The 27,303-nt window shown below is 35.8% G+C and overlaps 1 protein-coding gene across 5 annotated transcripts in view; it reads left to right on the top strand.

Moving 5' to 3' along the window:
- Positions 1–27,303, top strand: part of tn (tripartite motif containing protein thin) — a 41,336-nt gene that overhangs the window by 1,433 nt on the left and 12,600 nt on the right. For 2 of the 5 annotated variants that reach the window (XM_017617503.1, XM_017617500.1), the window contains exons 2-6: positions 6,483–6,623; positions 8,344–8,479; positions 8,744–8,886; positions 8,961–10,262; positions 14,250–14,944. In XM_017617503.1, the coding sequence (XP_017472992.1) occupies positions 6,489–6,623; positions 8,344–8,479; positions 8,744–8,886; positions 8,961–10,262; positions 14,250–14,944 (2,411 nt within the window). In that variant the 5' untranslated portion in view covers positions 6,483–6,488. Of the gene's footprint in view, positions 1–6,482; positions 6,624–8,343; positions 8,480–8,743; positions 8,887–8,960; positions 10,293–14,249; positions 14,945–20,123; positions 20,580–27,303 lie in introns of those variants that run through there. The other 3 variants (XM_017617501.1, XM_017617499.1, XM_017617504.1) reach the window with 2 other exon arrangements.

Below are 27,303 nucleotides of genomic sequence, written 5' to 3'. Positions count from 1 at the left end.
AAGTAATTTACGTGAAGTACAACGTCGGAGAGTCATAATCCTGTCGTTATAAATGATGCTACTACCGAGTAGCTTTAAAGCTTTCTTAAAACTTTCTCAATTAGGGCGCTAAGTAAGCTCGATTTAACATAAAATATTTCAATTCTTAGTTGCCTTAATAGTGCTTAGTGAGTGCTAATTAAATGAATTTTTTCATGCAACCCAGCTGGGTATGTTTAGTTTTTACTTTGAGGTATGTTTATTGAACAAATAACAATCAGCTGTTTTTTTTCTGGTTCTCTGGGTTCTGGGATAGTGAATTTTCAAATTGTGCCTAATTTAGGGAAAAACTGTACCTTAAAGTAGATAAATGTATTTATAGAGTGAATATTTATATTTATAGAGTGAATGAGTGGATAACCTTTCCCTATGGCTATTTGGCTATGAAAAGAGTCTTTTCGAGCAGTTCGAGACAAAACTATGTTTTCCAAAAAGGGTAATCCTTTTCGTCCGAGTTTTTCAACTACAGTTACGTTAATTTGACCACCATTTTGTATAATTTGGAAACCCGATTAAAAAAGGCTAAAGTGCTTTTATTTATAAACTGATCTATGTAGGTCATTGCTCAATACTTTTTCTTCACTGCCAGTTACAAAATTATACTCTTTTCCTTCCAAGCAATCCTCTTTTCCTAAAGCTCCACCCAGAATTGCAGCGGAGGACAGTAAAGCGGTCGAAGGTTAACCCCTGCCACAATTAAAACTCACAAAGGCATATGAAGTGGCTCACAATAGCGGCGGCAGCGTTTTTACCGTCGACGTTTTTCGGTCGATTTAAATTTATTTCTATTTCTACCGCCCGGCAGGGACGGCACAATGTTGATTGAGTGTTGATTGTTGTAATTATTCATGATAAAAATATAGTAAGGTAGAACCGCTGAGAGTCACTTTTAAAATTCTTGACGTTTCCAAACAATTTAATTTTTAAATTTACTCACAAACTCACACACACACATTTTCATTTTCAATCTCAAGCAACAACAATTTCGAACAATTTCAATTTTTTATTTTCAAAGAAATCATGGCCGACAAATTGAGAGGACGGTTCTACCTTGCTATGTTTTTATCATGGTAATTATTATTATTTTCTCAAGTTTTCGAAGGTTTTCATCCATTTTTACTGCCAGCAAATCTACATACACGCACGTACCAAAAAAATATTTAATTTTAATGATAATTTTCAATTTAAAATGACTACTGACGGAAGCTGTCGTGCGCCGCAATTGTGTTTACTCTGACGGATTTCACTGCGGAAACTGTTCAACTGTTCACTTACCGCCGACCGCTTACTGTCGTCCGCTGTAATTCTGGGTAAAGTTTAAGGCTGCAACCATTTTTGTTTCATTTGAAATTTTTTCATTAAATAAGGCAAAAAAAAAAAAAATGTTTTCGGCGCAGAAAATTTTTTACACGGTATTATTTGCTACAGTTTACCGAGTATCTGCTTTAATTATTATAAGAAGACTTCGTACGCTGGACAAAAGAGTCAACTGAAACTCTCATTTCACAGGGGTTACCAAAGAGTATACTAAGGCATTCTATGCTTGTCAAAGACTTCATAGTAAAACATAAGGGGCGCCGCGAAAACTGATATATTGGTCATCCAATACGATATTAGAACCGATTATTTATCTCATACGCGGCACTAGACTGGTTGCAAAAAGTAAATCAAATCGATTTTGGCGTAATCCTGGGAATGCTTCACCACATGGCGCACGCAGCTGGGAATCACAACAGGCATACCTACACTAGTCATAATTAGAGAGAAGACTTATTGAACATGGATGGTGGAAACCATAAAAGTTTCGGTTTCTATAACGCTGGAGCGCGTTTAGCCTAAAGTGATTGCAATTGGGTGTAGTCGTTCTGCTGGGTTTGCGGTAACGTTCGTACGACTATACAAAAGTCCAACTTTTGCGTCACCGTTCGCGAGCTCTCGACAACGTGAGCAGCCAATGTGTGAAGTGTCTTGTGACACTACAGAAAGAAAGGGGTGGACCTACTCCGACATATCCGGTTGAATGGTCCGCCTAAGTCTGTAGCGTGTGTTAACCAGATGCGGTTGCAAGTGGATCATTTTATATATCGACGGTACTTTGGCAAAACCTCGTATCTAAAAACACTCTCAAAACCGTCTCTAACAAAAAACTCTCTATTACTAATAGAAAAAACCGTTCGACCGTTAAGTTTACACACAAAAAATTTTATATATTCGCGAAACCATGGACAAATATAGTAACAATGCGTCAAGATTTTTTAAGGACTTTGAAATTGGAAAAATATAATTACTTCAAAAAATAATTAAAAAATTCAGTGCAATTTAGAAAAAAGAATGACTATCAAATTGAAGAGAAAATTCTGTAGAATTAAGGCCGACTACATTTTTTGGTATATAAGGACGATTGGGTATTGAAAATCTCCTTTTCACATTTTTTTTATTGAATACCCTCGAAATTCGGCAATAATTATTTTTGAAAAAATTATATGTTAAGGACTAATATGCGCTCGACCACATGCTCGAATAATTGCGTCCTTCTAACTTTATTCACTTAAAAAAGTAAAACGAATTAAAGGACATATTTAATACTTATTCGTCCTTGTGAACCAAAAAAATTTAATTCTTTTCTTAATTCTACAGAATGTTCTTTTTAATTAGGTTTTTCTACATAGGAATAAATTTTTGAAAAATTTTTTGGAATTTATCATATCTTTACAACAAAGAAGTCCTTTTAAAAAAATCCTGACGTCAGAAAGAAAAACTAAAAACGCGGTTTTACTATATTTGGCCCACAGTTTCGTGAGTATATTAATTGCTTCATGTGTTTCGAACTTTTTTTTGTATTTGTCGCATGGTGATCATACTCTTACCCTGTCGGAAACACCAACAACGAAAATGAGAACTCAAAATTAGCTCGGGCGTAGCTGACCACTTTCTTCATCTAGTCGGAATATTTTCTTATTCGACTTTATTTTTAGAAGACAATACTGGAAAGCGAGGATGTGGGAACGCCACTGACTACCGCGGTTTCTTTTTGAAATAGATTGTAATTTTCTTAGCTAGACCTGCGTTGGGAAAATACTAACACATGGGCAGTTGAAAGGTCCTTTTAGCCGCTGTAGATCGGCGGCGCTCAAAGGACCTCTATTCGCTTACAAAGTCATGACTAAGTATATATTCTGTTGATGGTTATGCCGGATCATTTCCCAATCCGCATTCGGAGCTTAAAATTCTTATATGATCCTTACTACCACATTTGCCTGCTACAAATGAGAAGTCTTCGTATTCTGGACATGGTCGACACTCTCCAGAAAACGTTGGACCTAGCGGAACAAAAAGAGAACCGCTCAATGTGAAGAAAAACGGGAAATAATGATCGAAGAGATTCATAACTACTTCTAGAGAACTGCTGAATGAGTTCTGAAACTTAACCACGAGACCCTGAGTACTCTTACCTGCTAACTGACTAAACGCTGTAACCTTGCATGAGGTAAGATGGGACTCTCTGATGAGGCTCACTGCAGTGTCTGCAAGGTTAAAAAAATAACTACATACATACATACGAACTTATGTCTATATTGTGCTCTAAATTATGACGGCGGCCCTTAGTGATGCCATGAACCCTCATAAGTTTTATTTTCAAAATTTGTGTGGATTCATAAGACAAAATGGCTCTATAAAAAAGACGTTTGTTTTAGTAAAATTCGTTCGAAAGAAAAACTATCAGCCAACGTACAAGTTGGGACCATCTATACATATGTATGTACTGTACGTATGTTGTATATTTTATTCTCAACTTTTAAACGCATTTATTTTGTTAATTTCCTAGAGCAGACGTCAATGCGAAAGTTTCCGGTCACTGCCATATTGTACTAGTCCGTCATGATTTAAAAATACATACTCTTCACACACCGACGTGAAATGTATGTATGTATGTATAGTAAGTGCATACATATGCACAATAATACATACATACATACATATATAGATATAATTACAGACAAGTCTATCTGATGTTTTTTTTCTCATTTGCCTCTAATTTGTACGTAGCTTTTCTTTGCTACGGCATGCTCCCTTTTTTCGTGATTCTTTAAAAATTTGACTGCAAAATTTTTCTCCCAAAAATTAAAATTTTAGCAAAAATGGCAAAATAAGACTTGCATAGCTTAAAGTAAAATGTAGTCAGCTTTTAATTAAATACTAAAAATATAAAATGAAAATTGAGTTATAATTTGATTACTGTGAGTCAAGCAGAGAGACAGAGAGAGATATATGTAGATCAGTGGTAGTGTAGATATAGAGAAAGAAAAACCTGTGACGTCTGCATGTACATATGTATGTATGTACGTATGCACACTGTATGCAATGTTGCCAGATTTAGAGTTTTTTTCGACATGCTTACAGTGGTTCGAAATTTTTCTTTCTTTTTTGGAAGTCAAAATTTTTAGGATGAATCGGGACGATGAGGTAGCGGCGTTTCCATTCCATTTTAGTGGAATAAATATTTTCCCAAACAAATTGAATAAAAAAGAAAATGAACTAGAAATTTCAGCACTCTCCGGCATTTTAAGAAGTAATTATAAAAAAAAAAAATCTTTACGTATCGAATCAAATTGTTAAAAAATTAACAACGAAATTTATGTAAAAAATATTGAATTTGAACTTCATTAAAACAAAATGTGATTTAAGTTATTTATAAAGCTTATTTTTGTTTAGTTATTTTAAATTATATTATATTATTTATTAGTTTTGTGTCATTCATGCTTAATAGAATTCGCTTCGTTTTTGAAGGTTACAGTTTTTTGGCCGAAAATACAGTGTTTTTTTTGGGAATTCATAGATTTTGAAAAAAAAAATCTGGCAACACATTATGTGTGAGCAAAAAAATTGCATTTGGCTATGCATGCGATAAAGAAGAATCACTTCTCCTAACTGAATGAATACGTTGGTAATTGTGTAAAGTAAAATTTTGACTTTGATTCTACATTTTATTCATTCAATTGTATTTTCTTTATCCTTCAATTTCAGGGGCCACTGCGAGTATTTAGCTTTCTGGTGTTTTTTTTTAACACAAATGCACTTGTAGAAACTCTTGAAATTTTTAAAATGAACCAACGTGTTTTTGCCCTAACAATCGCTTATCGGTTGGTATTTTTGTTCATGTTTATATATGTATGTGCATGTATTTTATTTATATTTTCAAAAGTCGGCGCCTATCATAAGTTTAATGTGAATATTTTTGTTTGTGAAGCTGCCAAGCTACAGGCCAAAATAAAAGCTTGATTGCATTACTTTATTGGTAGATCTACAAACTTTTTAGCTTTCATATATTTTCTACCATTTTAACCAACAAAGACTTAAAATCTACCAATATTTTCCGGAAAGACAGCAGAGAGATTTAAATACATATGTATTTTGCCATCGAAAAATTCATTGAATAAACTTGAAAATTCATATATGGGGTTTTCGACTCGTTCAACCCGCATTTGAGATCCGTTAACCTCCATAATGTCAGGTTCGCGTTCATTTGAGGGTCAAATAAGACCAAAAATTTATTCAATAAAACAAATAATTTTTTTTTTTGTTGTCGCTGAATCCCAATATGGGGGCCCCATGATTCCGCAAGGTTATCTATATGTCATCCCAAGATTAAATTCAGAAGAACTGTATTGCATTTTTAGGTTTATTCAATGAATTTTTCCCTACTTGACCTTCAACTGACCACGAACTTGACGTGATAGGGTTGCTCATTGCTAAGAGAGCTTTAGTCTAAGTGTACGGTTCCACCTCTGCTTAGCCTTCGAGTGATAAATTTCGGTAATCGACGCTTTTATGTCCCTGAGCGAAGCACCCATGACACATTTAGTGCGATGCCGCACCTTGTTAGCTCGTCCGCTGCCACGTTTCCGTAAATGTTCCTATGTCCCAAGAACCTTATTAGGGTAATTTCGTTTTGATCAGAGATATAGGCCAGCTCTCTCCTACAGTCTTCCACTAATTGAGATCTAATAGAGGTAGAAGAGAGTACCGCAATGGCCACTTGGCTATCCGAGAAGATGTGCAGATGAATATTTAAGAAAATCAAATAATCCTTTTCAATGCCGGCTTGAGGTCAAGGTGTTGATGGAATTAAAAGACATGCAAATACATTATTTATTTATAGGGAAATAATATAATAATACTTTAGACTCAGGGGTGTACGGCGACCTTTTTACGTTATACTGTAATGGTCAATGTCTATGTGATGAGCTTCGTGGAAATTCGAATAGAAACAATGCCTTCTCGGGTACTGGCACTACAGCTTTTACATGTGGAAGTAGATCTGCCTTTAAATACGTTCACAGTGCTGGATTTCGGGGTTGAGACTAAAATGTCCTTATTTATTTTGATGCGCTGAATAGGAATATGAGCTTAAGTTTTTAATATTTCCTTTCTTTTAATTACAGTGAAAAATGGAGCAATTTGAGCAATTACTGACCTGTTGTGTATGCCTTGATCGGTATCGCATACCAAAACTGTTACCATGCCAACATTCATTCTGTATGGAGCCATGTATGGAAGGCCTTGTGGATTATGTTCGACGACAAGTATGTATTAAATTAAATTAATCAGGTTAATAGAGAAAGAAATATAGAGGGCGCTACTGCGGGCTATTTAGTAACATTTTTAATTTATTTAGAATTTCATGGTGATGTGAGTTCCTAGGATTAAACATTCGATGAAGCCATATAACATATTAGATTTTTCATGCTGATCCAGTGAGATCAAGCTCAAGTCGGAGCTTTGTGTGTTGCTTCGACGCATTTAAGATTACCAAGTAGTTTAAGTAAGAAGTTGATGATAAATATTTTTTTTTTGATCAGAGAAAAACGGAAAATGCCGATGGTTGGTTATTTTCGATATCAGTTCTTTTGTGTTTATTGGTGAAAAGATTGTAAATAGATATTTATGTATGTATGTCCCCAGGTTTTTTGAGTTGCATTTAGCTTAAAGTATTTTGCAACTTCTGACCCATGAAGGGACGAAAGAAATTTGCATTCAAGATACCTTTAAGTCGGACATATTACGACTTTTTGGCTTTTATAGATGCATACAAATAAATATTAATTATGTTTATAAATATATGTATAACTACGTAAAAAAAGATTATTTAAGAGGTACTTTTTTTTGTTAGATTCGATTTTTTTTTTAATTTGAGTTACGAAAACTAGAGTTAAAAATTTTGTATTTAAATTTTTGTTTATTTTAACTATTCCAAAATTTTAAAGTTATATTGGGTAGGCGAGTGATCTGGGGCCTAGATCATAAAAGTGACAGTTTCGAGAATAGTCAATTTTTCTATAAAATTTCACTGCCAGAATTGTCGGCGACATTTTTCCTTTTTCATATACGTCTGTAGGCAACTGTGAATTTTTTTGAAAAACGAACAATTGTGCTGACAATTGTCACTCTGACAAAATTGTCGCGACAATGGTGACAAAACCAAATAGCTCCGTCGGAAAGCTTTCACAGGAGAGTTTTGTAAATTTATTTATATGGTAATTGCGCGCATTTCATTACTTTTCGAATAGTTTGAATATTTATTAAAACTAAAATAATGCAAATGCAATTATTACATATGATTTACCCCGACAATGACAATTTGTCACTTTTTCAATGGAATTTCTCATGGAATTTAAGAGGTGGTGAAAATGGTTTTTTTGAAAGAAAACACCCACACATCGAATTGTCACTGACAACATGGAAAAAGCCTGTCATTACAAAATTATTAATTGTAGAATTATGAAGTCAATTTTACAAGAAATTTATTAAAATTGTGTGGGTATATGGAGTGCTGCCCATGTAGTCATGAGAGATCGATTTATTTTTTGACGATTCCACCCTGCATCATTATTTTTATTTCGATCTGGCAACTCTAACTTTGTAGTAGAGCTGGAAAAAATTCAACAAAATACTCGTAATCATTATTTATTTGTCATCGCTGCTTTTCGTAGGTCCTTCAAAATTGTCGTAGGAAAAAAAGATAGACGCTTTTTGTTTGTTTTTTTTTTCAAGGCAAATTTTAAATTCGCCATTTGGCCTAAATTATTTCAATAGAAAATAACCGGCTGTCTGTCTGTTTTGGTTTTAGTTTTCATGCATTGGCAATAAAATTAAATAATCTTGATTTTGAGGCTCACGGTGCATTGCATTTAAGACGTTTCTGCGTGATTTCATCAGTTCCATATATTTTAATGCTAACCGATATAAATTTGTTCACCATCCTTTGATTAAAAAATTTCATTCATGCATGTGTATAATTTTTAGGTAAAATGTCCTGAGTGCCGTGCAGAACATCGCATCCCATACAATGGAGTACAAGCATTTCCAACGAATGTCACATTGCAGCGTTTCCTTGAGTTACACATCGAGATAACCGGTGAATTGCCAGATCCGACATCAGGTTAGTAGACTTCCACTGCCATATGTGGTACATAAATGTGTATGTATTCACATTGGACCTTGTCACGTTTAGGTAAAAGAGATAGAAGATATTGAATACTCACTATGAGAGTGCTTCAGGAGTTTTTACAGGGTGAAGAAAAAAAATATTTTTGTGACACGGTCTCTAAACTACATACTACTACTTAGATAATTAAAAATTTCCTTAGAAAACGACAAAACTTTCACGCAAAATAACCATTTCCAATTGACATTCCTCTTCTAGGGCAAATTATGGAGCGCTGCAGTGTTTGTTCAGAGAAATCGTATCTCTCATTTTGCGCGCATTGCGAGAAGAAAATTTGCGAAGACTGCAAGAGCGCCCATATGGACATATTGCGTCGTGAGATAACCCGATTCAATTCACAAGTGAGTAAATAAATACAAACTCTTATAAATTCATGAAGAATTTGCTCAAAATTGTTTTCTTCCTCCTTCTATAGATTCGCCGCAGTTTGCACCGCTTGCAAGACACACTTGCTATTATTGAGAAAAACACTACTAGCCTGCAAACCAATTGCGTGGGAGTGAGCGAGGAGATCGACGAGATCTATAGACGTATAACGAAGGCAATTAAAGATCGCTCTGACCAGCTGAAGGGTGAAGTCGATCGCTATTTGACAGTCGAGATGCGCAATCTGACAACGCTCAAGGAAAATCTTGACCATGAGATACAGAATATTAATAGCAATTGCGACATTGTCGATAAGTACATGAACGATACAGTCGAATGGGATGACTGCGAATTGATGGACACGAAAGAGATATTCCTCAAGACGGTTGAGTTCCTACGCCACTTCGAATATGAGAATGCGGACTATACACGTCGTGTGCGCTTTCTAGTGTCCATTGACCCCAACCAGCTTGTAATGAATCTAGCCACCTTTGGTGACTTGAACATAGCACCGCACTCACAACCCGCAGGTTCGTTGAGCAGTTCACATTTGGCGCCACCATCTGCCTTACAACCAGGCTTGATGCGTTCGAAGAGCGATCACCGCCTTGCTACGCAATTCCGTCAACAAGAGGATCGTGTCGGCTATAATGACGAACCGGTTTTGGGTGGTCGCAAATTCGGCGAACGACCAGTGCGTGCCAACAACGAGCGATATGGTGATGGCGGCAATAGTCGCTATGGTCGCGGTGCCGACTACGACTACGAGAATGAATTTGACAACGAACAGCCAACATCCCGCACAGGAAAGTCCTCGCGCTTTCGTTCCCGTTTCGTGCGCTCTCATCAGAATGAGGACTCTGACAGTGAACAACAGCAAACACAACGTCAGCAAGAGTTGGAGAAGAAGAAGGATCGCGTACTAACCGGCGAAGATGTGTCACGGGGACAACTCAGTGGCATTATTCGCTTGAGTGATTGTGCGCGTGTCATACAACGTTTGGCGGATATTGGCAAGGAGAAAAAAGAGAAGAAGGTGGATACTGCCGCACAGGCAGCTGTACAAGCGGCGATTCAAGCACAAAAAGCGTCGATGCAGCGTCCGAGGCAACAGGCGGCGGCCGCGCAACGACAAGTATCCGAAGACGATGAAATTGGACGCATTAAGCGCCAGAATAAGAGCACACCAGGTGGTGCTGCAGCAGCAGTAGCGGCAGTTAATACCGGCAGTACGGCTGTTCAGACCGCTGAATCTGAGCGACCTCCTGCGGACCGTGTAGCCGCACTGAAGCGTACTGGAGTGGCACAAGGCACCAGCGAAGAGAGTGACAGCTCTAATCATGCTTCACCAGTGCGTAGGACGCCACCACCAAGGGCTGAGGTAAGTGTGAATGAGGCAAATGAAGAAGAACAACCAAGCGGTAGTCGTACAAGTAGGTTGACATCAGGGGCTGGGGTTGAGGCCGTACAGCAGGAAGTTGGTGGTAGAACAGAAGAAACAAGAGATGAAGAGACAGAGGAGGAAGAAGAAGATACAGAAGAGGAGGAAACGGAAAGTGAAGATGATTTAGTAGTGTGTAATGATGAAGAGAGAGCAAGACACAAAAACGATATGGCAGAGAATGTTGAAGGAAGTCGAGAAGACGAGGAAGAAAGTGATGAAGAAGAAGATGAGGAGGAAGAGATAGATAATATTCAAGAGATAGTGGAGAGTAGGGAAGAAGTACCTAATTCCGGATGTGAAGTTATTGTATCAGAATTAGCGACAAAAGAAGAAACAGAAGATGAAACAAATGAGAGTGATGAAGGGCAATATGAATCCGCTGTAGAGGAGGAAGAAGTAGAAAGCGAAAAAACTGAACACAACGATAAGAACGGCGTAGGAATAGGCCGAACAGTGAATGAGGCAAACGAAGGTGTAAAAGTTGGGGACAAGCAAGAAGAAACAATAACAAGTGGCAGTAAGGAAGGAGTGCCAGATGATAAAACTGAGGCCAATAAAGTAGATACTGGCGAGAACGCAGAAGAGGATACAGACACCGAAACGGAAACGGAGACCGAAACTGAAACGGAAACCGATACCGAAGAGACGGAAGAGGAAGAGAGCGGGGAGGAAGAAAGTGTTGCGCATAATGATAATAGCAGTTAAGGGGAAGTTAGAAATATTGCGATTGAGGGAGGTCTTTGATAACAAATTGAAGAAGGATTTAATTAGAGATCAGCTGAAGAAAGTTTTCAGCTAAAAATAATTAGGTTGACTTTTAAGATAAGGTATCTAAGCGTGCGGTGTATTTTACATAGAAAAAAAGTGTGCAGGAGATTAGAAAGTATGTTTCGAAGTTATAGCACTTAGTTATTAAAAAATTAGTATTTTGCTTCCATCTGAAGAAAAGGGGCAACAGAAAGTTTGCGGCTGTTGTGTGAGGTTTGAAGAGGGCAACCTCGATAAATTTTAAACTGTGCATAGTGGTTATGGCGTTTCAAAAGTGGTGCTTTTGACATAATCGACAATGAGCGCAAATGAAAGACATCCGCGTTTGTAGTGGTCACATTGGAGGTAATTTCGCCAAGATGGAGACTCTTGCAAAATCCAAGAAGAGCTTGCGGAATTATTACGCGTGACTAGAAAGTCGGAAACTGGGTGCCTCATGAGCTCAAACCAGTAGATATCGAACGGCATGTCACTGTTTCCCAAATGCCCATTCAATGGAGCAAAGCGAAGTGGTTTTTGCATTTTTATGTCATAGGCGAGGCAAACCGGGCAATGCAATGCTTTGGTGGGACTAGAAGAGAATACCTCAACATGAGCTTCCGAAAAGTAGTCAGACGATTGACGGGGCTCTCTATAGACAACAAATGATGCGATTGAAGCAAGAGATTGCGGAAAAACGGCAGAACTGTGCAACCAGACAAGAGTCATTGATCCGCCACCAGGACGATGTTCGACCGACATATAGCCCACACCTTGCACCATCAGACCACCATCTGTTGCGGTTTATGCAGAACGCCCTTATGGCAGTACGCGTCAGTTCAGTTGAAGGTACCAAAAATTTGCTTGATACTTTCTTCGTCTCTAAAGACGTGCAGTTTTATGGGCTAGAAAAGTATGGACCAGTTATACCTAGGGAGATGCCATACTTTCAATAATAAAGAAAGTACCAGTTTTGCACAATAAAGTTTAAAAATCGAGAAAAAATCCTTTAAAACTTAAATACTTGTATATATGTAGGTACATTTTTTTCTATGCGCGTATAGCATAGGAGAATTCTACGTGTAATTATAAGCAAATTTGCCGAAGAAACCACGGATCTAAAATTAATTTGGTTTTTTGCCGAATTGCGAAAATAGGTTTCGAAGAAAATGTGTAAATTTTCACAGCTGTGCCCCAGGTAGAACATATTTTCGCAAATTGGCAAACTTCAAATTGATTTTAGACCAATGGTTGCTTTGTAAAATTTGCTTAGAATCACACGTAGAATCCTATAAGGGCATAGTCGAAAACATCTTCCAAACAAATTGACCCGGCCTAATATAAAAAAAAAAAATTTAAACCCATTTATCTATACTTCCTGCTGTCAGCCTAGCACGGCCATCTTCAAAGTATATTTACGTGTACTGTCTCTGATATTTGTTTAATTCTAATTTAATTGTTACATAGTACGTTTTGCAATTTCTACCCAAAACCTTAGAAGTAAGCCTATATACCTGTTTGTCCTCTTCTTTGTTTTCATTCACACTTTCCACTTTCCTTAATTTAATAATTAATATTCACCTTATTTGATTTGTTTCTTTTAAAATTTTTTTGCACTAAAATTTTTTTGAATGTGTTTTTTTAATAATACTCTACATACATATATAATTTTGCTTTCTTTGTTTGGTTTAATAATCTGACATATAATTTATATTTAATGAAAAGGCATACACACCAATTAAATAAATGAATCGAAAAAATAAAATTTTCTGGGTACTAATGACTTCTCGGCACCGTGTTACTTTTATCCCGTTATCTTATACTTAGTCCCTTTTATGGAAGACCTAATTAAAAGCTGCTTGAATTTTAATCCACGGCGCAACTACATAATTGATTTGTATGCCTTCAAAAAGCGGACATCAGAAATACTTACCACATACATACATTTGTTATTTTCTTATACTAGATTTTGTTATGCTATAACTATGTAATAAATATGTATTCATACAAATTCGTAAATTGAACATCTCGTACCTTTTCGATAGCGGAATGTTCGTAAAAAGTGTTTCAAGTAGATTTGCAAAATATTTCTATTACACATTAAGGTAAATATTTAAAAACGAAATAAAATGAAAACTTATTTTGCAGCATATACTGCAAAAAATACCGCTAAAATTTACTGTTTTATTTGTAATCGTAGTAAAATTGTACATTTTTGTAAATATTCCTACCACGAAAAATTTCCTTTAAATGCGAAAAAGATTTGGGCGCGATGTTAATTTACGTATGTTCTAGCGCTGCTTTTTATTTGAAAGAGCGCTAGAAAGGGACCTTGGATTGCTTTCACTTAATTTTAGTTTTTTGCCATTTTTTCGATTGTTATCAGTTTCTGATGTCCTTTTTCGTGTTATGTTCACTTACCTACATATTCATGCACACTTCCCATCCACTGAACCCCTAAAAAATCAAATTACTCCAAATCTGGTTTGTTCTCATGTACTGACCCCGGTTACTGTAAATATAAAATTTCACATTTCTTGTCGAATGCCATCCACTCATTTGGCAATTCCATTACCTTTCATGCCATGTGAATGCGTGCTCAATCCCATCTACATACGAGTGAGTACCTTATATCATTTTCAATAAATTTCTCATCGTTTCTTGTTTCGAGCGAATCTTTTATTTGAACTTGACATTGTCGATTTTTTACCAAATCTTATTTCTATACCTTTCTCATTTCTTTCTCTCTCCTATCATCTCACTCTACATACATCCATACATACATACATAATCGCGCATTGTTATTTCTGCCGTTATATAAAAACAAAAAAAAAACAACAAAAAAACGCACACATGCACGCTCTCTTTCGCTCCGCGTTCGCTGTTGCTTGCATTCATTTCGTCCATCAACGCATACAATCACTGCACGTTAATATCAACAATTAATTTGACATTGTCTGTCGCAATTGCCGCCTATTTTATAAATTGCGGTGGCAGCAGCAGCACTCACCACCACCGCCGCCGCAATCACCGCTACAATCGGCTCGGCAAAAGCCCAATAGCGGCGATAGTTCTGACGCTGATGAATCTATTGTTGAAGGCATTCACACAACTCCAAATCCACCCACTTCTTCTTCCATTCAACAGCCTAAGGCGCCAGTGTCAGCACAGGTAGCGGCCGTGAAGAAGACCACCCGTTCGGGCAGCAGCGATTCGACAGCGTCAACAGAAAGTTCTACCAGCTCAGCTGCCGCTGCAGCACCGAGCAGTTCTCGTGTTCGCGAGAGCCCCGCACGTACGCGTGCCACAGCCGCAGCAGCAGCCGCCGCCACTAGCAGTGTGGCCAACGCCAACGCCGGCAGCAGCAACAGCAGCAGCAAAACTGCAACAACTGAGAAGAAACCCTTCGTTAGCCGTTTCCTGCCACAACATAGCAGTGCAGCTGCTAGCAGCGATAAAAAGAAGCCAGCAAGTGAATCGAGTAGTGAGGAAGAAACCTCCACAGAAGAATCCGAGGACGAAGTAGACAATAAGTCGAAAACAACTGCAACAGCCGGCTCAAGCTATGCCGCGAAGAGCTCAGCGGGCAGCAGTGCACTCTCATCGGGAGGTGCAGGCAGCTCGAGTGGCGCTTCTTCTTATCGCGATCGCTTGGAAGCTAGACGCAATTCGCGCGATGACGCCTCTTCGCGTACCTCGTCGAGCTATGCAACTCCGTCCAGCAGCGGCACCAGCGGTTATGGTTCTTCTACGCGCCAACGACCCGTGCCAGCATCACATCACGCTCACGAATCGGACGATCGTTATGGCAGTGGCAGTAGCAGTGCCGCCACAGGCAGCAGGTAATTTGATGTTTTGATGTTGAAATTAAGTTATCAGATTCGCTTAAGATTTACATATATATTTTTTTGAATTCAGTTGATTGGCTCACATTTCGATTTGCTTTCGATGTTTTCTCTGTTTGATTCTTGCGCTGATCTTACTAACAAATTTTCCGTCTGCTTGCCTAACCATGTGCCATGTATTACCGCTGAAATTTATCAAGTGTTAAGTTGTATTAAGTAAATTACTATGTAGCTAATAAAAAGCACTAAAGGCGAAAATACAGAATAACAGCTTAGTCGCCTTTATACTATACACATATGTACATACATACATTCATTTTTAATTGGTGCGGAACTAAGGAAGAGTATATATTCTACAAGTACTACAACAATAATATTTCTCATGTGTGTATAAACAGAATGTCCAAAGAAAGTTTTTTTTTGTTTCCGCACGAGTTTTGTCTAATAGTTCATTTCCACCAAGTCTTAACTGCAGTTACGCCTTTGGTGGAAATATGCTAGAAAACAGGAATACTACGAGCAGTGCTTAAAAATCTTATAACTCCACAGCTGGTTATCTAATATTTTCTAATGAAAATATTTCGAACTTCACTTTTTATATAATTACTTACATACACGCGTGTTCACTAAAATATAAATATAGTACATAGTACACATTTTTTCTTCTTTACGACTCGAGTTTTAAGCTGGACTTGTAGGCATCAATAGTTGAACCAATAGTTGGCTGCCATCAAAACTTAATTGGAAGCGATTAGCTGAACGGCTGTTCACACCAGGCGATTGATGCTTTTAACCGAAAGTTGCTTGTACAAATGCCAAACAAACTTTATGCGGATTAGTACTTCAGCCGACTTACATAGTTGTTCGGGAATCATTGGGGCATTGGGATCCTTTCCGTCAGAAGCATTGAGTGTCGTCCCCAATATGATTTCGATTGATTCTATGCCTAAAACAAATCGTGATGTACTCAGAATTAAGACTCAATAGCAGGTACTATTGAAAACGAAGACATTCGGGCATAGCCCAATCCTGAGCATTGGTCCGATAGAAAATAAGGCTACGGACTACACGGTATCGATCCGGGATTTTGGCTTGAATGTACTGGTGCGGTTTCCATCCAGAAGGGAATGGAGAAGAGGCCAAGCAGATGATAAGGAAGAAATCTGTATCTACACTGACGGATCCAAGATGGAATGCGGTGTGAAGGAAGGAGTATATTCAGAGGAGCTTGATACCACTCAGTCCTTGCGGCTATGGAACCATGCCAGCATATTTCAGGCCAAAGTCCTGGGCATATGTGAGGCCTGTAGGTTAATAAATAATAATACTACTAGAAAAGTAAAATCAGCATCTCAGTAAGTGTCTATCTCTCTTGTATGGGTTTCCGGTCATAGCAATATAGACGGCAACGAGAGATCAGACTAATTTACCAAGGCGGGAGCTTGTTTGGATGATTCGCAGGCGGTGGTACTGGAATACCCAAAATGGTACCATTATGAGCTAATTGAATCCTGAGCGAAACTTGGGAGGCACTACAACCAACCAACCACCATTTATAGTGGGCTATTAAAAAGTGCCTGCTGATACCCCGAGTCAGGTTATTCATACGTGGACTTTGTTTAAATAATTTAAATAAAGTATTGGCAGACCAGTATGGCAGTATTGGGGCATATCATTCGAATGGACAGAAACGCTTCAGCTCTGAAAGTATTCAATACAGGTCGGTGCTGGTAAAAGAGGAAGAGGAAGGTCTCCTCTGTATTGGAACGACCACGTGGAGAAGGACTTGGCTTCACTTGGCTTCACTTGGCATTTCCAATTGGCGTCAGTTTGCACAGAAGAGAAACTACTGCTGTACTCTTTTGGATTCGGCTAAAATCGCTTAGGCGGTTACAGAGCCGAAAAAGAGGAAGAATATACATTATTTAATTAAAAAACAGCGTCTACTTGACGCCAAAATCTTTTTTCATATGGTCTTTCTATCGCAGAATACGCCCCCTCCTCTTCCGAATTGAGGGCTTTCACTGTCCCGAAGGCCCGAAGGGTAAAATGAAACCTAATTAGTAGAATCCGGAGACATCAGTACGGAGTATAGGAAATCCTTATGAGCACTCACTTCCCAAGGTGCTCTGCCTGACGACTCTATAAACAATTTTTCCCTTATGACCGAGTGAAATGGGCTCCAACCATTCAACGCTGAGCGACTTAATCGAATACATTCCTCCCAATTACAAGCCGCTTTATACACACGAGTGGACAAAAGCGAAAATAACAGGGCAGCTTCACTCTAGAGAAGATTACAAATTAATATATTCGGCGGAAGTTAAAGATTGATAACCTCCCTAAGAATATTCTAAGGAAAAATCCATGGAGACCACGCTACAGGAATTCGTACCAACTATAAAAAAATGTTCGGCCGCCAATTATTATACTTTCAATCCCAAATCTGTTGTTAAGCTCCGCCTTTAGCTTTGGTCCATCGGGGGCTGGTGAATTTTCTGAGCTCCTTCTCGTACAGAGAACACCGGGAGAATCTCCCTTCTATGTACTATACTCTCCCTTCTATGTACTATACTCTGTCACTAACGCCATACCGTAAAATCTCAAGGCCACTTGTCAAGCCATAGCGTATGCTGACAATATAGCAATCGTAACAACGGCTAAACATCTGTAAGTTCTGACTTATTTACTATAAAATACTCTCATCCTTGTAAATATCTGGTGTAAGAAATGTGGAATCAATAATACCAAGACCGAGATGGTATTCTTTACGAGGAAATATAAAATTCCTCTTTTCATTCCATAACGTGGTCAAGTACATAGGGACTGTTGTAGACATGAAACTCGCCTGGAAGTGAAACATTGAAAATCGTTCAAGAAAAGCCATTAACGTGCTGTGCGCCTCTAAGGCGGTTATATAGCGGACGGATGGCATGATTTTATGCGAGCACTACCCTATACACTGTACACGCAACAATTATCTGGAATTAATTTTTAATCTTCCACCGTGGGAACTGTATGACAAATTTCTGCTAATGCAATGATGTCAGGTTAAATTCGTTCCAGCTATGAAGAGAGCTCAAAAGCGGATAAGCAAAGGTTCAAAAACTTCCATTTACCGGACCATTATAGCGTTTTTCAGGCTGAAATAAACGCCATAGTAGAGGTCGCTCTCTATGCTCGTATGTAGTTTCTGCTCCTCCAGAGCCAGGCTGCTATTTAATATCTAAAATCGAATGGAACCACCTCAAAAGTAGCCACAATAATAATTCGCAACCAGCTTGCATTCAAATGCTCATTGGCCATTGTAAGGGTCCCTGAGCGGATGGAAATTCTTAGAAATCGCTGGAAAGGAAAGGGAGGGAAATATCTATGGCCTTCTCATAGATTGTAGTCTACATACACTCATCTCGGAGGTAAACACCAGATGAGCAGTGAAACTCATCTATCAGAAAAGTTGGGGTATCTAAATCGATCCAAAGCTCTCACTTGGCTTTACCGCTGGTCTTTTAGGTTACTAGTCGGGGTAGTAACCGAACACTGTCTTAAGGGTACGTCTGGAAAGAGGTTGGGATATCCAACCAACGATTTTTCAATTCAGCGAATATTATAGATTGTTTTTTTATTATGTAAAGCGCATTAGCTGGTTCAATTTCTAAGGGATTCTGACAGTAGTCTCACGGGCTTTTTCAGGTTGGCAATATCTCTTCTGTTTGAGAACAGAGATAACCAATGATCATTGTTCATACGATCAGGTTTAATTCCTATTTATTTATACGTTTGTGGTCAGTAGTAAAAATTGTTCAAGAATTTCACAGAAGAAAAGCTCAAAACAAAAATACTTCAGTTATTTTTCTTTAAGTTATATTTATTCGGTGTTTTTGTGTCGCCGGGTTGCGGACACCTTCCATCATAAAAGTCCACTTATGGGCGTCTCTAAATATTATATTCACTTTATCCATTTCAAAATACAGTCAAAACCCAATAATCCGAACTAATGATTGCAGAGTTTCGAGTTTCGAATTATAGATACATTCGGATTATCGGCTAACTAGATTTGGAATATGGAAATATTTTATTGAAGAAAACACAATTTTAAGTACAAAAAATCAAACATTTAATTTTCATAAAAGTAAATGATTACTATAAATTTTGCGTCTGATCATTCTCAGCACCCGACATTAAATATTCGCGACTTATCGAGTCGAAAGTCGACTGCGTTACGAAATTTGCAATTCTTCGGTTGCAAATATTTGGAGACTTCTATTTTTCAGAAATCCCAGCACTAAACAGCAATCAATACTTACAATCGCCTTAATTTTTTTTCTTGCCTCCAACCTCTAATTGTCGCTCTATTCCCAGTTAATTTACCCAAATTGCATTCTATGCTTAAATATTTGCATATTCGTATACATAAATAAATAAGTACTACCCTTCAACTTCGTATGCATATGTATGCGTATTTTTGTAAACAATTTACATACTGTTATCACTTTTCAATTTGTCAAATGTCAAATGTGTTGTATTCTCGTTCTCTTGTTTGTTGTAGCTTTGTACATCTGCGTGATTTCGGACTAAACATTTTGGCACTTTTCTTCATAGTTCGCGTCATTTTTCGAACAATTTACAAGATTTTATTTACACCAAAGGACGAGAGCTTATTGAAATAGCATTATATTTTTGACGAAGATTTCAAAAAAAAAAATAAAATAATTATTATTATATTAATGCATAAACATATTAAAAACTCTAATTCTCAATATGTATGTATGTCGATCATGTCATCGTTAATATTGTTTTTTGTTTTTTTGTATAACTGCCATTTTGTACAATAAATGTCATCATCGTTTGCGAATTTTGTTTGTTTAGTTTAAAAAACACAAAAAAAAACCAAAAAACAAAAACAAAAAAAAATTCTACTCAACTCCTTCAACATTTGCCATTTCATTTAAGTCGCCCGCAATCAGCATTTTCCCGCTAAATCGCTTTCAATTCGTAATCGATCAGAAACCACCAACTGCAAGCGATAATTAATTGAAAACAAAAACCACAGTTTCTAAATTCATTGGAAAAGTTTTTAATTAATAATTTTTGTTTTCTTCTTTTTTTCGTTTCCGTTTTCGTTTTCCTACAACACGCCATTGTGTCTTTGTGCGTTTTTTATGTCTTTTTGTAGTACGAGTATGCCCACGTTTAGTTTGCAATATATCAGTAGACCCCGGACACGTTACCGAAAGCGGATTGCGGATGCTATACGAGATATCAGTTGAACAATACAACGCACGCACGCGCACACACAAACTCACTCGAACCATTTCGAAATTCTTCCATACTCAATACAAAACCTGTGTTGTCTTTTCGTTTTGAAATTAATTACACATTTACATAATCGTCTGTTATTGTTTTGTTCAAACGCTAATAATGCATTTCTTGTGAAATGGCATAGTTTATTATCTAAATAAGTGTTCGTATTAACCTGTGATGATACATGAATATTTGTTTGTTTTTGTGCTAACAACTTAATTTCTGAATTGTGATTTTCTGTAATTTAAATATTTGTTGAGTGCAAAAAGAGAGCGTCTGTACAAAATACGATATATTTATAAACGAAAGTTTTAGATAAATATAAAATCTCGAAATATCTACATACATACAAAATTAATGTAACAACTAATAAGTTAACTAAAATAATTAATTAAATATGCAATTTACCAAACGAAAACCTATGAATTGTATTTGATTTTTTGAAGAATGCTTTTTGGATCGAGCAATTTGATTCGAATTTTTTTAGTGGATAACGTGAATCAACAAATGACAGTAGCGATTGATAGCCTATTTACTGCTTCAGGATTTTTTTTGTTTGCTATTTCGTTCACACAATATTCAAATATTTATTTTTTAAGAAATAAATTTCATTCATTTAAAAAATAAAACAGACATACAATATATCGAGGTCTGAGTGGAAGACCGACCTACACTGGCGATCAAATGTGAGTGCATGGTAAGTGTTTTTTTATTATTTGCAGTAATTTTTTTTTTTTACTAAAAATATGGTTCTTGCTTTAATCAAAACTACATAGATCAAACTTTGAAACTTTATACAGAATTCAGAAAATTCAAAAAATTTTCATCTTAACTTCGAACTTTTTAGTCTGAATTTTTAGAAAAAGTTTGAGCGGTTAAAAAATCGCGTTTATTTTTTATGATTTTTTTGCTGGCGGCTTTTTGCACTTTTTACCATATAAAAGTGCATTTCGTATGGAATAAAATGCGCAAGACCGTTTGCAAACAAAACTAAAAAAATTAACGCTAATTTTTATAAATTGTACTTGGTACAAAAGCCGCAAACACCGTCGGAAAAAATTACATAAATACAAATCCACATTTCAAAGTTTGTACAAAAATTATAAAAACTCAACAAATTTTATCAAAATCCCCCAAAAATTTCAAACTTTTCAATCAGATTTTTTTGAAAAATATTGGGTATGCAGTTTTATAGCCCATTAAATTTTAGTAGGTAAAACTGCAAACCGCAAGACGCTAGAAAATCGCGTTGATTTTTAATAATTTATTTGGCTGGCGGTGTTGTGCATTTTCTTCCATATAAAGTATGCTCGACCACGCTCAAAATTTCTTTTTAGTTATATGGAAAAATATTAAAAATCAATGCGATTTTCTGGAGTCTTGCGATTTGCACTTTTACCTCCTAAAATTTAATGGGCTATGACACTGCATACCCAAAATTAAAAAAAAATCTGATTATAAAGTTTGAAATTTTTGGGGAATTTTGTTAAAGTTTGTTGAATTTTTATAATTTTTGTACAAACTTTGAAATATGGATTTATATAGTTTGTGTTGTATATTGCGCTAGACTTTTACACAAAAACATTAGACATCTTTCACCACTGTATATGGTTTTTGTTAAAATATGAACCATATTTTTGTAAACAAATAACAAAAAAATTTTTTCTTGAAAAACATTGCAATAATTTAACATAAATTACCATGCACTCACTTTTGATCGCCAGTGTATTTCAGAACTCAGTTCAAAAACGCCCGATTTCAGCTGGCACTTCAAGGACGCCCTGTATCAACATATTTTAAAAATATTTTCAGTTGAGATAGGGCGTTCTCCAACCAAATTCTGAAGTAAGGTGTTTTTGAGCCATTTTCTGAGATAGGGTGAGATCTTCCACTCAGCCGTCGATATATGGTAAACATAGAATTGTGCCAAATATGTAAACGGTTTAGTTCGTTTGTTATCGAAACCGCTTCCGATATATTCACCGATAATATCAATATTTATCGATATCAAAAAATCTTAAAATAATGCTATCAATATACGTATACATGTACACATATGTATGCGCCTGAGAAAAGGATGTTAGCGACTAATCCATCTTTCTTATTAAGATCTTTAACTATAAGAAACCATCATAAATAATACTATTTTCTCAGACACGGCCACAGATACAAATATGATGTCATCATACATTTATTTGCCTTCATCTATCAGTGTCCTACTCTGTATGGCTATCGGCATTGGTATTGACATTTATCGTTACCGTTACTGCCTATGGCTTCTTTCTAAGATACTAACAAATCTTTCGAAAGACAAATGAAAGACAGAAGGCAATACAGTTCGGATACTTTAGTTATTCTAGTACAAAAGTCGCAGAAAAAAGTTGTCTCATTCACTACTCGAGAGAAAGCACTTGTATGTCATTTAGCACACGTCGCTCCAGCAATCGTAATGACCGTAATGGTTAATTCTTCTGTCAAGCGCTATACAAGGTCATCATTAATATCACCAATGACAGTTAAGTCTTAGGTGAACTTTTATATCAGAATCTAATTTTTGTGAAAAGTGCAGGTTATTGAATATATGTAAGCCCTCGATATATTTTTTAATTTTTAGAAACCCATTTTACGATTTTTTCTTTAAGTTAATCTTTTTTTTTTATCAATCTAAATTAATTTTAATGTTTAAATGTTATTTTTTTGAAAAGAAGAATTTTTTTTTTAAATTTATTTAGTTTTTAGGAACTTATTTTATTTAGTTCTTCTTTAAATAAAAATTTTTTATATTTTTGATTTAAGTTTCTAATAATTTTTAGTTTTTATTATTTAAAAAAGTTTTTGTTTTTTTAATTTCAGTTAATTTTTTGAAACTTATTTCATTTATTAAGTTTTTTATTCAATTTACTTTTCTTCCATTAATTTAATTTTCTTGTAATTTTAGATTTTTTTATTTCAAAAACAATAATATATTTTTTCTTCATTTCATTTTTAGGATCTTAGTTTTGTTTTATTTCTCGCCTTTTCGTTTCAAAAAAGAAAATATTTTTTCTTTTATTATTTTTAAACACCTTGTTTTTGATTTAATGCTTTCTTTTTCTAATTTAATTTTTAGACCTTATTGTTAAAAAAAAAATAAATTTTTTTGCAAATTTCATTTAATTTTATTTTCGTTTTTTTCTTAATAAAATTTTCTTTTACTTATTAATTTTTAAACTAAAAGCGTCCTTGTAAATTGAAATCTTTAATGTTTTTAAATTCAAGAGCATTTGTTTTTTCATTTGGTACTCATGTTGTTATTCCACATATATTGCACTGATTATTTAAAATATATATTTTTTTTTTATTAATCACATCTTTTAAAATTCCTTTAAAAAAAATCCTGCCGTCAGACTGACAAACTAAAAACGCAGTTTTATTATATTTTTGCCCGTAGTATGTGTTTTGATGTTTTTTTTTTGCATGATGTAATCGATAACACGTTAGAGTGATGGCTCTATCAGTAACCAGTCTCCAAGTACTTAGGAGCAACGATTTTCATATCCTCGCTGCACTATTGTACATACACACATACTCATGCATATGTAGATATGTTTGTAAATGTACTGTCATTTTCATCCATAAACATTTTCTAATCGTACTTTTTATATTACACCTCAAATACGCCTGATTTATTTTCTAGTTAACAGTCCACCGTGAAATTACTTCGAAATATATTTACTAAGATTTCATAGCAGATTTGATACTTTCGCTGGATACTTGTAATATGCTTACCTTTTTGCTTACCTTTGCTTATCTTAAGTCGAATTTACGCACGTAGATTTTACTGTGTAGGCAGGCACAATCAAATATCTACTTAGGTTTCGGTCACGTTTCTACACAAATATTGTGCGTTTATTAGTTGGCTTTGGTGGTAATTGTTGCGACATTAAGTAAATTTTTGCCCAAAGTCTAAGTAAACCAATTAAAGTACAATAGCAAAAAAAAAAAATGTTAGAAGAAATATTCCATTTAACTGCGAGTTTATTCAATTAGTTCTTTGTACTTGCTAAGTTCTTTGTTTGCTTCGCTGCTCTGAGTAAATTCCTGGCTTAGCCTTTGGCTTAAGTCGTCACGGCAAACAAAAAAAAAAAAAGTAAGAAAAACGATGTATGTATACAAACAAGGATTAACATTTTCTCCAACTTTTGACACAAACAAAACGTGCTAAAGTGTGAAATTTGAGCACAGCATACAAAATAGAATTGTTTGTTTGTAGAAGACTACATACATACATACATATGTATGTGTGCACACCTTGAATGCCGCTTATACGCACATAGTAGACGCATTCAGAAAATTTACACAGGAGTACATGTATACTTATAATAAACATAGTTTGCTAAAATGAGCTTTTCCTACTCGGGTTGCAGCTGAATGCCTACTTTCATCTATACTTAAGTCAATTTTATGCACCGAACGTGTTAAACATAGCAAAACATTAAAACGAGAAAGTGTATGTACATATGTACACCTATATATTTGTACTATGTAAGTATATATAAGTATGTAGCTCAAAACACCAAACACTGTAAAGTTGCTTGTATTAGCACTAAAAGACCGGCGTATTAAAAGCTCTTTTTTTAGTGTTCAATAGCTTAGCCATTTCTTGGCCGATTTTTGTATCAAAGAAATGCTATTTCTTTCCGCTTTAAAAATTTAGGAGACATTTANGATTGGTTACCGCATCTCGCACATGGGTTGCTCACGTTGCCCAGAGTGCGCGAACGAGGACGCAAGAGTCGGGATTGAGTATAGCCATGCAACTGTAACTGCATACCCAGCGCAATGACTATACCCCATTGCAGACATTTAACTATTTTACTATAAAATATTGTGAAATTTTATGCATGTATGAAAATCGGTCAAAGACATGCTAAGCATGCTTTCAAGATTAAGTTTAATGAATGTTTAAACCATTCAGCCTAAACCAATGGAAGCTGATGTGATAAAATGTATGTATGTAATGTGGCATGCGGTTTGATACAAGTGTTGTACTAACAATTAAACAAGTAATTTTTAGCAAAAAAAAAAACCGACTTCAACTCTCATATAAAAAAAAATATATATATATATATCTCATTATCCGCTGATCGGATATTAACCAGATTAGTATGGGACCACCTCTGAGACACTACCTTTCCGATGCAAAAAGAATTATCGAAATCGGTTGACGTGATCCAAAGTTATGCGGTAACATACATAAAAACCAAAAAAAAAAAAAATATTCCGACGAACTGATAACCTCCTCCTTTTTTGGAAGTTGGTTAAAAAAGGGTTGATTGTAAATATTGATTGGATCTCCTTGGATGGGGTATTGTGATTAAGTGGAAATGAAAAAAAAAATTAAGTTTTCCTTGTGCTGAAACATAATTGTTTATTGAGTCATTAAAACTTCTGAAACATCAACAGCCAATTTAACGAAAGCAATTTAAGTGAAAAATTATTTTAATGTTTGAAATTTTAAATGGAAACTGACAGAAAACAAAAATTCATTTTCCACTTAAATTGCTGGTGAAACTGGCTATAAGTTGAGTTAGCTAACCAAGAAAAAAAAACAAAATTATAAAAAAAAAAATAGTGCTGCGAAAAAATAACAAATTCCAAGCTGAGTTCAGAAATCCCTTATTTGAAGAGCGTAGACTGTGATGTTCCAACCAAATCAGTGAATAAACTGCTTTAAGCGCTATTTAAAATATATATGTGTCTTTCATAGCGAAAGGATAACTAAAGTTCTGGTCGGCCTAAAAGCATAAACAGACGGGAACGTTGATCCGAATTAACGGCGACAGTAATGCGGATTAATAGGACGCGAGGTCGTGGGTTCGAGTTCCACTACCAGAAAAATTTTCTTAAATTTGTTTTTCATTCAATTATAACTAATATATTTATTTAATGTTGTCTTTGACTAGTTGTTGACATTTTTAGTTTTAAAATTTAACTCTAAGAATTTAGATTAACTAATAATAAAATAAGTAATGTGAAATAAAATAAAGAAAAACGAAAACAAAGTAAATTAAAATAAAATATATAAATCAAATTAGATAAACAATTTAAAAATACAAATATAAGAAAATTTTTAGCAATCTCTGGAACCGACAATCGATCCTGGGCGCTACGAAATTGTAGTACGCAGCACTCACCACTGCGCCACAGCGGATGCAAAAACCGCCTGTTTTTCTGGCTTAATTGAGGCATAGACAAAAGCTGGCCGTTTTGTGCAGTGTTGTCATCGAAAATTCCCCTGATCCTCTTTATATTTAAGGATTAGCTGCAGGAAATAATCCGGATGAACTGCAGTTAATTCCCAATTAACTAGTCGATCCATATTAACGCGGCGGCTGGTGGAAGATCACGAGTACTTACTGCTAAGAAGACCATCTAAACACAATGGGCCTCATGCATAAAAAGTGAGCTTAAGCTCCGACTCGATTTTCAGTACAAATTCTTGAGCTTGAGCTCATCCTTTCAGTGCAAAAATTGAGTCTGAGCTTAAGCTCACTTTTTATGCATAAGGCCCAATGCTTTCTATAATACACAAAATGCCTCCGATCCTACAAAGATGGTTGCACGGCATCCCTCAATGCCAGTGTAACCAGATAATCACAGAAAAACGAAGCTAAATTGATTTTGAAAAATGCTCGGAAAAAGTTATATGTATTATATAAAAAATTAAATTAAAAAGAAGCCAGTGAGTACATAATTAAAAAGCTGTTCAACAATACGACAAGTTCAGCCAGAGCAATTTTCTTTAAATCCTTCTCCTCAAAAATCGTCTATCAGGTATTTAAAACGAAGTTCGGTAAAAGCATAAACGGACAGCAGCGTTGATCCAGATTAACTCGGGAATTAACTGCAGTTGATCCGGATTAAGTCCGAGTTAATCCGGATCAACGCTGCCGTCTGTTTAGCTTTAAAGATAAGAAAACTGCGGTAATTTTGTAAAAATAAATATGGACAAAGTTTCTTCTTTTTCGCCATCGTACTCATACTTAATGCAGACAGGTACTTCTGCACTT

Source organism: Rhagoletis zephyria, unplaced genomic scaffold (assembly GCF_001687245.7).
Source record: "Rhagoletis zephyria isolate East Lansing unplaced genomic scaffold, Rhagoletis_zephyria_1.1 Rzeph_scaffold_01420, whole genome shotgun sequence".
Classification (NCBI taxonomy): domain Eukaryota; kingdom Metazoa; phylum Arthropoda; class Insecta; order Diptera; family Tephritidae; genus Rhagoletis; species Rhagoletis zephyria.
The sequence above is the reverse complement of the archived record's forward strand: the minus strand, read 5'-3'. Positions and strand labels throughout refer to the sequence as shown.